The following is a 12,182-nucleotide window of genomic DNA, read 5'->3' on the forward strand; positions in this document are numbered from 1 at the left end:
TGGGTGTTCAAGTATATACCCAAGATAAAGATCCTACTAAGCTCCCTAACTTTACCTTCTGTTCTCTGTCCCTAGTCTGTATCTGTCTCAGTAGATTTCCATTTAGCTGACAGACACCGTGCTGGATAGTTTTGTCAACTTGACATAAGCTAAAGTCATCTTCAGAGAAGGGTACCTCTGAGGCATTAAGAAAATGCCTCCATAAGATTGAGCTGTACACGTTTTTTAATTAGTGCTTGATGGAGGAGGGCCCATCCCATTGTATATGGTGTCATCCCTGGGCTGTGGTCCTAGGTTCTATAAGAAAGCAGACTGAACAACCCATAAAGAGCAAGCCAGTAAACAGCACCCCTCCATAGCCTCTGCATCAGCTCCTGCCTCCAAGTTCCTGCCCTGTTTGAGTTCCTGTCCTGACTTCCTTCTGTAATGGACTACAATGTGGAAATGTAAGCCAAATAAACCCTTTCCTCCTCAACTTGCTTTTGGTCATGGTGTTTCATCACAGCAATAGAAACCCTAAGACAGATAGCATCCAAGAACCAACTACCCAGCAAACTTTTCCCAAACCAGTAAGCAATCAACTTGCTGATGATGAATGTTCTGTGTGAGGCAGTCTGGCCAAGTGAAAGAGAGGATTAAGGACTTCCATGAGCTGACTCACAAACTACATCCTCCAGGGGCTGACTCCTTTGTAGCACTCTCCTTTGGGTCTCTCTTAGGCCCCTGACTCCTCCCACCCCTCCCTTTGCCTGTCTCCTTAAGTCTCTTTCCTCCTTGGACTCAGAGATTTCACTAAAGCCTTAGGACCTGACCTACCTTGGCAAGGCAGAGTGGGGTAGTCGACCCTCCAGTGTTGTTTGTTCACAGTTTGAGAAGGGTCTGGCAGCAGGTGAAGTGTGGGGCAGTTCTCTGCCTAGGTGTCAGTGTGGCCACATTTGAAGTTGGTCCCAGGTGGAGTCTCTTTGTGCCACACAATCATGATTGCTTTCTATCTCTGCAGGTTCTTTCTGGAGAAAACTGGCAAAATTACACAGTGGTCTGTAAAACAGACACTTCTGAAAAATTTCCCTGGGTCTCCTACTATCACCCACCTGCCTGTCTCCTCACTCTCAACCTTTGATGGACCTACTTCCCAGCCTTCCTGGAACCCCTACAACATCCAAATTCAGTTTAAAAAAGTCAGATGATAACTGCAATCAGCCCCCTATCATCAGCAAAATGTTGGAATGTTAAGTCCCAATCCCCTCCCCCAATTGCAGTGCCACTGACAATGTCCTAAATGACAGTCTGGGCTCAGCTCCGCCTAGACTCTTGACAGGTTCAACAGAGGATTACTGATGTGTACACTCAGCACTCCTGGGAAACCTGTGAAATGGGTATCTGTCTGCTAGGAAGAGCTATCTCTCCCTTATCTCCCCCTACCTCAGCAAATGAGGCATCTAGGTCCCTATTAGCACATACCCTTAACGTATCAAAGTTCCATGCTGGCTGCTGGTCTCTTCTGGCCCACAAACCTCTTCACCACTACTTTTAACTTCCAGGCTCTTCTGGCCTGCACACCTCCCCCACTTCTTTAGGCATGACTTTTCTTACCATTCTGCTACCCTCTCTGCCTCCCAAGGGGTAATCATGTCAGCTTTGGACTCCTCCAAATGAGTTTTGCTTCTCTTTGCCCCCCAAAAGTACCCATGGCAGCTTTGAACTCCCTAAATAAACCTTCTTCCCACCTGTGGAGTGGCCTTGTTCAGGGTTTTACTGTTCCCTCCCTTACACTTACATGTGTGTCTAGTGGGTGTGTACATGTGAATGAAGGCACCTATGGAGACCAGAGGTGTTGAACATATGGAGCTGAAATTACACCAGTTGTTTGTGAGTCACCTTGTGTGGGTGCCGGGAATTGGACATCCATCCTCTGCAACAGGAAGAGGTACTCTTAACCAATCTTTCTGACCCCACACTCTCTGGATTTTTATAACTGAGAATAGAATGCTGAGTTCTGTCTTATAGTGTTCTCAGCCTTCACCTAAATCTGAGGTTAAGATAGACCAAATTCTAATAAGTACACAAAAATCCAACAGTATCAATTAAATGACATTCTTAAGTTTTCTAATGTCAGAAGATGATAAACAGCTATTTCTGTGTATAGCTTCCCTGTATTTCCCCCAGGTTTTTAGTAGACAAATGCTGTAAAAAGCACTAATTACTCCTTAAACAGAACTCATATCTACCAATTGTACATTTCAGAAACTAAGAAACTGACCCATCTCCTGTTTCAGCATCTTCATGAATCTTTACTGTTGATTAGTTAATAGATAATTGGGTAAAGAACAGACAAATCTGAAGTGAATCCTAGGTTACCTGCTGCAAGCTGTAAGAATATAGAGATTCAGCCGTATAAAGCTATACATAGAAAGATCAAGGAATTTTTGTAGAGGGAAGCCATTTATCAGGGAATATTTGGTGTTATTCAGCTTTTAATATATACCAGCTGTCTTCTACTATGAAGTTCTTGTGGACTCATATATTACTAGGCCATATGGTAAACTGTTAAGCTTCTCAGACCTTCTGCTGATGTACTAAGTAACACCCCTACAGAGCCTAGGAGACAGGCAGACTGTAGATGCTTAGCCTTTTTTCTTGTGCAACTGAAGCTCAGACTTTCCTTCTCCATACTGGCCAAATGGCATTCCAGAGCATTTGACTGAGAACAAAAGATATTTGCAGATCCAGGTTTGAGTGAAGGGAGGCAGAATTCCTGGTCAGAGAGTCTTGTGCCTGGAGAGAAAGGAACAAGGCAGATCTTTTGTAGAGAATAAGGATTGTGTTAGGTCAAGAGAGTAGGAAGAGAAGAAATGAGCATGGACGGAGAAACTGAAGACAAAGATGAGATCGGAAGCATAGGAGCTTACTAAAACTATGAGAGGACAGAAAAAGAAGGGACAGAGAGGAGCTGAGTGTCAGGACAGAACTGAAGCTGTGTAGATAGAATTTTGTCTTAGAGAAATAAAGGAAACGGACAAAAGAGCATGGTATAAATAGATTATTTTCCCTCAGATAACCCCACGCCAGATGTAGCATCTTCCCCAGGACTGTGAGAGGAATCTTTCAAGGGCAGACCCCTGGGAAAATTTCAATATCTACCTTTTGCATTTTCTTTCATCTGTCTGTCTGTCTATGTATGTATGTATGTATGTATGTATGTATGTATGTATCTATCTATCTATCTATCTATCTATCTATCTATCTATTTATAGATATAGTCTCCCTACTTAGCACAGATTGGCCTACAACTTTCTAGGTAGATCCCAAATGGTGCTAGAAAAAAACTGGGCATTTAATGGGGAAGAGTGAACTAGATCTTTATCTCTCTGCCTGCATAAAAATCAATTCTAAATGGATCAGCTACCTTCATGTAAGACCTGATAATCTGAAATTGCTATTGGAAAAGTAGGGAAAACTCACCAAGGAAGAGACATAGGTTAGAACTTTGGGAATTAAACTCTATTTGTCCAGGAAATATGGCCAACCATTGGTAAACGAATTGTCATAAATGTCACCATATGAACTAGTGTGGATATTATCAAAAGATGAGAAAAACATTTGCCTGTGTGTGAATTGGAGACCCTTGCACATTGTTGGCAGAGCAAACATTGATACAATTATCATGAGACACATTGTGGAGATTTCTCAAAATGTGAAACCATGTCTGCCCTGTGATCCAGTCATCTCAATATTCTGGACATAACAAAGGAAAGGAGGTCAGGATGCCAAAGAGACCTCTGTACTGCCCCATGTATCCGAGACCTATTCATGACAGCCAGGCTATGTAGTCAACCGGCATGCATCGAGGGGTGAACTGATACAGCATAGTACAGGACTCTCACGAAACCAAAACCAGACCTGCCAGATGGCCCATGCTGGCTGTGTCTCCACAGGAAGAGAAGTGAGCTGCTTTTTTAGTTTCTTCCAACATTGATTTGGTTGCAGGGGGCCAGGACTTCTGTCATTTTGGAAGCCTCTCAGTCTCTAGTTCACATGACAGCACAGAGCATCCCTTGCCCCTTGAAGGAAACTCTACCCCCTCAACATGATATGAATGGCAGGGCAGAAATACAAATTGAGGAGGGAACCAGGTTACAGGCTACACAAAGGCGATGCCTTGTAAGTAGGAGTCAGGGCTCTTGTGAGCATTTACACACCCAAATATAAGGATTTTTTTGATGATGCTAAGACAGGACAACTGCAGAGAAAGATGGAAGTATTTCAAAATGAATCAAAACCTAATCCTTTAACAATGTGTCTACCCTATATCCATATGTCTGTTGAAGAAGAATGTGATTAGGCCTTATAATTCAGGAGGTACAAACCTGTCACCCCAGTACCCAGGATTCTGATCAGGAGTATCAGGAGTTGTAGGTCAACCTAGGTTACACAGTAAGACCCTGACTAAGAAAAAGAAAGGAGAGAGTGATACTGAGACTTGTGGTCAACTTGAGTCCACCTGAAGGACATTATGCCAAGAAAAATTACCCTTAAAAGAGAGAAATACTTCATATGTTGAGCCAAAACCAAAATTCTCCATTAGTGATAGTAGCAGGATGGAGAGATGTTTCTAGAATGTAGACGAGGCAGTATGTAGGAGGAAGAGGGCAGAGATCTAATGCACAGAATGAAGACCAAAGTACATCATGGAGAATGAGGGTTGCTCTCACCACAGGGAGAAAGGGTGCATTCAGAAGACAGACATGCTGACCAATTCACTATCAGAATGTTTATATAGATATAAATCAGGACACCAGAGCATGTGGTTCAAATATACAAAGGAATTTATTGTAGCAAGAAAACAGTCTCTTTATTCAGCTATTTGTGCCGTATATCTTTTTGTCTGGTGCCTGTCTTTCTTGGTAACACTTCTGCAGAGCAATCTTATGCCCAGCTCTCTGAGCATATCCTCCATGGCTGATCTTCACCTGGATACACAAGGCATAAAGTCATCAGTCACTCAGCTCTCACTATCTAGGACCTTTCCTTAGAGACTGTCTTCATGGTTCAGTTCTCTAGGTATTGGTTGATGTCACTCTCTAAAAGGGGACCCACTCTAAAAAGCCCTCAAATTACTGTCAGTGTTCTCTATGTCTGTCCCTTGCAGCCGGCAGTACTTCTGATGGAGAAGTGGTGTCCCTGCCTAGGTGACCAAGAAAACAGTAACAACAGCTGACTCCATAGAGTAGATGGAGGGGACTGAGCAGCACCTCACCCTCACATGGCTCCTGCCAGGACAGAGAGGCATCACCCTCAGTGAGGTAAGTCTCTGAGCTGCCTCAGACACTGTTCTCCCTAAACCAGGGGTTAGTACAAGGGCCTGGGTGCTACCTGGATCAGTAGACATTTTCCCTTGTTCCTCTTTAGTCCATCTGCTTGTGAGTCTCTGGCCCAACTTCTCTGTCAATCAGAAGAAGCCTCTTTTATCAAGGAGACCTGAAAACAAGACATTTTGGTAAGATTACAAAATGTTTAGTTGTCCATCACCCTGTAACCAATCACCTCTTCCCCATGGCCTGAGCAGAGGAGCATCACCTGTGTGTCCCTCTTCCATCCAGTGTGTTAGGGCTTTAGTGGCATCTCCTGCTCTAAGCACCATCCAGTTGAAAATGTCCCTTGCTGAGTGTAGTCCCAGGAGTCTCTTTGGTAGCCCCAGCATAGGGTCATACAGGCAGCAAAGGACTTTCCCAGCCTGCTGCCTGGGGACACAAAGCCTCAGCAACGGTAATGTCCCTACAGGATGTCAGAAAGAAAACGGCTGGGATCTTTGTGTGAGATACTGTTGAAAGTAGTATCTTGGGGTGTAGTAGAGTGTGGTCTTGGGGTGTACTAAAGTGTGGTCTTGGGGTGTACTAGAGTGTGGGCCTAAGGAGGGGTGTGAATCTGACCCCTTAAATCTCTTTAGGTGTCTCTGAGATATCTTAGGAGGTGGAAATATGGCAGGAGACCATGAGCCACCCAGAGGAACACCCGCACTGTCAGGCCGGGGGTTGCCATTGTTTTTCCATCAACAGATTCTATCCACGATCACGCTTGGAACCAGCTCCATCTCTGAATCCAACTGTCAAACACTCCAGACTTCACCTTGCTTCCACTCAAAGCACAGCTGGTGGGCCTTACCTTGCACAGGACCGGATGCCCTGGGGCAAAATGTGCACCATGGCATGTGTTGGCTTCATATGACTCCTGCGAAGCAGTAGAGCAGGGTGGTAAGTGATTGTGTTGGGGGTAGAGACAGGAACAAGCTGAGTTAGAGGGATTTGAGGCATTTCCAGGAGGGAAATCACATGAAATATGAAATTATCTTGCTTGAATAGGAGTCCTCTCCAGTTCAAGCAAACTTCACTAGTGTCAACTGTGCATGAGGTACGTTGGGAGAAGTATGTGTGTGAGTGTGTGTGTGTGTGTGTGTGTGTGTGTGTGTGTGTGTGTGTCCCTGTCTGTTCAGATACAGAGTACAGAAGAGTGCATCCATATGACTCAGGTTGCAAAGCAACAAGGAGTTCACCAGTAAGTGCTAGGGTGAGTTGTGAAGGTGTCTGGATCTGGTGGGGACGGGAAGCAAGCTGTCTAGTAGTTCAGGATGGTGCTGAGAGCTGCACCATAACTAATGGACTCACCTGTTCTCACACACTCTACCTTCCCAAATGAGCACAAGATGGACACTCCCTGCAAACTCGTCCCTCTGTGTCTGGCTCCAACCTGGTCAGCAATATTCATCGTGAACACATACAAACTGGGCAGGCCCTCTGGGGTCCTCCTCTGCTTCTGGTGCCGATGTCTCTTCTAATGGCTCACAGGTACACCTGGAGACAGGTAGCTGGAATGACGATCACACTGTGCATGGAAGGTCCTCTGAGGCCTGTTTTCCTAATGATCACAGCACTCCGTGGATCCTTGTTTAAAGGACTTCTGGTCCCACAGAGTGCTTCACTTTACTGGCACAATTGTGGCACCACCAGCCATCATGAACCTACCTACAAGGGAGAGTCAGGAGGATCATGAGTCTGTCAGACCCGCCTCCCAGAATCCTTTCTCAGTCCTCAGGGTCCAGGTGATGTGAGAAGGGTGTGCCATGCCCCCTCCTCCCCAGTCATCATCTGCAGACACAGGAACACTTTGCACCTAGTTTCAGCCTATGATATGAACACAGCTTCCCATGGCACACAGCCATCTGAACTTCCTACCTGGCTCTCTCCAGCGCCCGTGTGCATCCTCAGCATGCTGCTCCCCATTCTCTGGTTTCAGCTTAGGGGGAGCACAGTGCCTCCAACAGCACTTGAAACAGACACAAGAAAGGGGCCTCTTAGGAGAACATACAGGTCTTCTGCTTGGCTGTGCTGGCCCTGTGCAGTCTGATTCCTCCTGAGTGCCTGCCCCATTGCTCTTTACCCACCCTTCTCCTCACCCTTGCCCAGCCTCGGGCCACTATCCTCTTCTGTCTATCTACATCTAGGTCAAGTTTCTCAGGAAGGATACTGTGGGATTTGCTTTCTGGTGTGATAATATAGTATCACCTATTCCTACAATCTGTTTATTTAAAAGCATAGCATTTAGTCCAGGAAACAGCGTACTGAGTAAAGGTACTTGACCTTAAGCCTGGGGACCTTAATTCATTCCCTAGGACCCACATGGTGTAAAGACAGAACTGACTCCTGCAAGTTAACTTCCACACACGTATAGTAAATAAATATTTTTTCTTTAAAGAAAAGATCATTAAAAAAAAAAAAAAAAAAAAAAAAGGCCTAGATAGAAAAGTGCATTGGAGCCTCTCCACCTACCTGTTACCTTGGCTCCCTCCATGGCCCTCTAAGGTCACAGGCAGGATTTTGTTGCAGCCTAGACGCTCCCTCTTTTCTGTTGGTATGCAGCAGCATAAACTTCTCAGGCCTTTTATAATCCTTCTCCGTAGGCTCTTCCAAATCCGCTTTCTAAAGGGGGCTCTGGGTGCAGTCTGGCACCGGCCACTGAGGTGTCCCTGGGATGTTTCTGGGGAGGATGGGCTGAGGTCTTTTTCTTGTACGATGAGACCCTCATCCTGGGCCTCCTTGCTGGAGAATGGGGGTGATCTATCCTGTGAGGTCATGTTGTTCTTTGAAACAGCTGTAGCCACACTGTGGGGCTGTCCTCTGAGGTCCTCCTGAGGTGCTGGTTGTAGGAGAGATGACCTGGTCCTTTCACCTCTCCGACTAGCTGTAGCCACTCTGTGGGGCTGTCCTCTGAGGTCCTCCTGAGGTGAGGTTTGTGGGAGAGATGAGCCAATAATTTCACCTGGTGTGTTGACGTCTTGGCACTGAACTTCCTCCATTGGGGTGTGATGAGATAAAACATCCTGTGAGGACGCCTTGCTCTTTGATTTGTTAGGGCCAGCTTTGGACACATTCCAGGATAACTTGCTGGAATAAGTTTCCAGTGCTGAAGACACTGTGGTACATATTTCATCGGAGGTGTTAATAGTGCTCTCTGAATCCCCCCAGGCGCTGTTCATGAAAGTAGCCTCATGTACACGCTGGGGGCAGATTCTGTGAACTGGGGCTGTTTTCTTGTCAGGGCAGTTCACGGTGGGAGGCATACTGTACCTCGTTTTCCCCTTTTTGTCATTCTCGGGACTCTCAGGTAGAGTGGGCAAAATGGAAGAAGTGGGAAGGATAGGGACACTAGATCCCCTCTTTATAGTCACTTTAGGTATTGTGGGAAGGCCTGTAAGGTTCAAGGTTCCAGCAGACTGCTTGGGCCGAAGATGTTTTATAATGTCATCTTCCCAGGGTGACTGCTGCCTAAGAATCAAGTAGGTGGCCATCACTTGATCATACTTCTTCTCCCGTAAAGCTTCCATTATCTCTCCTTGCTTATAACCCATGACGCCCATGATGACCATCACAGTGGGGTCTGGGTAGCTGTCCTCATTGTTCTCTCTAAAGGGATTGGGAGAACCTTCATTGCCATGCTTCAGCCATTGAAAGCCCACAACGTCACCTATTCTTGGTCTTTCTCCAGGATTTACGGTTAACAACTTAGCAATAACATCCCAAAGCTCTGGCGACAGCTTGAAATTAACGGGGTACTTTCCTGCCAAGATTTTGTCCTTTAGCATTCCAAAGGTAGTTCCCTTGAAAGGGAGGCACCCTGTAGACATAAAGTAGAGTACAACTCCCAAACTCCAGATGTCGATTGCTCGGCCATCGTAGCCTCCACCTTCAAAGAGTTCTGGGGCGCAATAAGGAAGGGTCCCACAGAAATATGCTAGCTTCTGCCCCATGGGAAGCTTGGTGCCCAGCCCAAAATCACTGAGTTTTATATTTCCTTTGCCGTCCACTAAAATATTTTCAGGCTTTAGATCCCTGTGAGCAATCCCTTTCCTGTGACAATACTGAAGGGCACACACCATTTGTTTAAATACCTTACGGGACTCGTCCTCAGGTAGGTAGCCAAACTCCACAATCCTGGCCATCAGCTCTCCGCCTATGGCATGTTCCATAACCAGGTAAGTGTTTTTTGTGGTGTCGATTATGTGAAGAAGTTTAATGATATTGGGATGGTCTAGAGATTTCATTATTTCAATTTCTGATTTGATGAAGATGTTCTTTGAGCTTTTTGGGAGAACTTTTACTGCTACCTTTGTCTGGGTGAGTAGATGGCTAGCCAATTTTACTTCTCCAAATGCTCCCCGACCAAGGGTCTTTAGGATTTGATAGTGCTCTGTTAAAGCCTCTTCGTCAAAGGAGTTGTACTGTAGGGTGTTGCCTTGAGCCATTTCCCACTTCCTCATCTTTGTCGATATAAATGCTCGTACCAAGACCAACTAGTGATGCAAGATAAAAATTAATTAAAAGCAGGTCTAGGAGAAACATTTATAGCTACAAATTCCCGCGGTTAAAAAAAAGATGGTTGTCCAAAAAAACCTAATGATGCATGTCATGGTCATAAAACAACAAGAACAAGCCAAACCCAAGAGAAATAGAAGAAATGCTCAAGTCCAGAGCAGAAATTGATGAAATGGAAACTAAAATAATACAAAGACCAATGTAACAAAGACTTGATTATTTTAAGAATAAATGTAACTGATGTAATCTTAGCCAAAATAACGACTAGGAAAATTTAAGATACAAGTTAATAATATTAGAGACAAAATAAGAAACTAATAGAAAACTTTAAGATACAAGTTAATAATATGGGAGACAAAATAACATGGTATTACCAGAGATACAACTGAAATCCAGACATCTAGACAATCACTAGGGAATGTTTTTAAAATGTTCCAGTGAATTGGAAAAATCTAGAATAAACTTCTAGACACACATTAGCTACCAAAACTCAACTGAGAAGATATAAAACACCTAAACTGAAAGACTGTCAGAGTCAGAGGCAGTGGATGACAAAACAAACTGTTTTCTGGACAAAGCAGGGCAGTTGCCCATCTGAGTTTACAGCATTGTGACCTGCTTAAGCTCACTCCAGACAAAAATCTCTGCATGAAGAGGGGAGGTGGGACAAGAAGTCACACCCCTGACGAACTATTGACAACTGATAGATTCCAGGAGAGGGAGAACACATTTAAGGGTGTGGCCCCTGGTAGGTGGGACCGACCACTCTCCAGTGGAAGGCCATATATCCAAGAGTATAAGGACAACAGAAACTGTACTTGATGGTGAAAAACAAAACAAAAAGACACAAATATGGGTGGTAGGAAAGGGAGTATGGAAGATCTGGGAGGAATTGGAGGAAGGGATAAACATGACCAAAATATATTGTATGAAATTCTCAAAGAACTAATTTAAAACAGAAAAAAAGCAACAAAATCGAAATAGTAATTTAAAATAATCTCTTGACAAAAACAAACAAACAAACAAACAAAAAACTCCAGGATCAGACAAACTCATTGGTGATTTCTATCAGACCTCTGAAGATCAGAGTGCAGAGCTAAGCCACTAGTCAGCCATAGAGGCCAGGTGTTGATGGCTCACACCTTTAATCCCAGTACTAGAAAGGTGGAGACAAGAAGGGAAATGGCTGGGCAGAGAGAGGTGGGAGGAGACAGGAGCTCATTGCATTCAGTCTGAGGATTCCTGGAGACAGAATGTTGCACACTTTTAGTCTGAGGATGGCTAGAGTTAAGAAGTCTCTCTAGTTACTGGCTTCTTTGTCTTAATGATCTTCAGGAAAGCTTTGTTAGAGCATACACAAAATATCACCAAGATACCAATGCTTCTCAGATGATTCTATGAAATGAAAAGGGAAGGATGCTTCCAGACTCATCCTAGGAGCCTGTATTACTTAGGTACCAAAACCAGGTGGATACAGTAACAAGAGAAAGGTATAATTAACATCCTTGGTGAACACAGATGCAACAGTCCTTAGAGTACTTAATACTTCACACAAACTTCAACAGCACTTAAAAGGATCATACTTCATGATGAAGATGGGTTCACCCGGTCATGTAAGGGCTGCAAATATGCCAACTGATTAGCAATGCTGTGCAGAAACAGAAGGGCAAGAATCATACACTCAGCCGAAAAGAGTGAAATTGTCATTTTTCAGGGGAAAAACGCATGGACCTGGAAATCATGGTGTTGTGTATAACAGGCCAGTCCCACAATGACATTTGTTTTCAAGTCTTGGATCTCAGTTTGGGGAGGGGACCTGATAGTAAAAGGGGTATTGGGGATGTGAAGGGTAAAGAGGAGGGGGGTAAGTATGTAAAGTAGGTGAATATTATCAAACATTATGTGCATATACAGAAATGTTATAGTGAATATTTTTTACTTTTTATGCTAAATATTTACTAACAAAATCTTTATAAAGTAAAAAGAGACAAAGAAAATGAGTAGTTAGAAAAAAAATGGAAGATAGTTAACAAAGAAAATTTAAAATATGTAAAAACTAACTTCTAAAACCAGAAACATAAAATACAAGAAATAAAAGGAAAAATGAAAACCAATACCCCCAAAGCACAACCAGCAAAGTGAGAGGAAAAACTCACTCTGTCAAGTACAAGAAGTCACCAGCATCCGAGTCCAAAACTTCACCGATATCCAGGTCCAAAACTTTTACCAACATCCAAGTCCCACAGATCACCACCTAACAGCTCTCTGTACTAGAAGGACAAAACCCAGCCCTAGGCAGTGTGTTATATGCACAGG

At 44.1% G+C, this 12,182-nt stretch overlaps 1 protein-coding gene across 8 annotated transcripts; it reads right to left on the reverse strand.

The window, feature by feature from the left end:
* Positions 1 to 4,803: 4,803 nt before the first annotated feature.
* On the reverse strand, positions 4,804 to 12,182 carry LOC131909107 (sperm motility kinase X-like). Of its 8 annotated transcripts, none has more exons than XR_009378763.1 (7): positions 12,023 to 12,182; positions 7,824 to 9,844; positions 7,230 to 7,320; positions 7,020 to 7,142; positions 6,663 to 6,848; positions 5,374 to 5,478; positions 4,804 to 4,970 (listed from the first exon to the last, which is right to left on the reverse strand). XR_009378763.1 is itself a non-coding variant. In XM_059260414.1 (3 exons), exons 2-3 carry the CDS (start codon positions 9,809 to 9,811, stop codon positions 7,287 to 7,289), a joined length of 2,022 nt encoding a protein of 673 aa, XP_059116397.1. In that variant the 5' UTR covers positions 9,812 to 9,844; positions 12,023 to 12,182; the 3' UTR covers positions 7,229 to 7,286. The 8 variants fall into 8 exon arrangements, 1 of the variants encoding a protein (XP_059116397.1); XR_009378762.1 differs by having other exon boundaries at positions 6,663 to 6,862; XR_009378759.1 differs by lacking the exon at positions 7,020 to 7,142.

The sequence above is a fragment of the Peromyscus eremicus genome, chromosome 4 (genome assembly GCF_949786415.1).
Source record: "Peromyscus eremicus chromosome 4, PerEre_H2_v1, whole genome shotgun sequence".
Lineage (NCBI taxonomy): Eukaryota > Metazoa > Chordata > Mammalia > Rodentia > Cricetidae > Peromyscus > Peromyscus eremicus.

What these genes read in the sequence shown, in the direction of transcription:
- LOC131909107 (XM_059260414.1), bottom strand. Translation starts at nt 9,811, where the DNA reads ATGAGGAAGTGGGAAATGGCTCAAGGCAACACCCTACAGTACAACTCC. An exon ending in GGAGGGAGCCAAGGTAACAG is followed by an intron (nt 7,321 to 7,823) that starts GTAGGTGGAGAG and finishes GTCTGTTTCAAG; the next exon opens with TGCTGTTGGAGGCACTGTGC.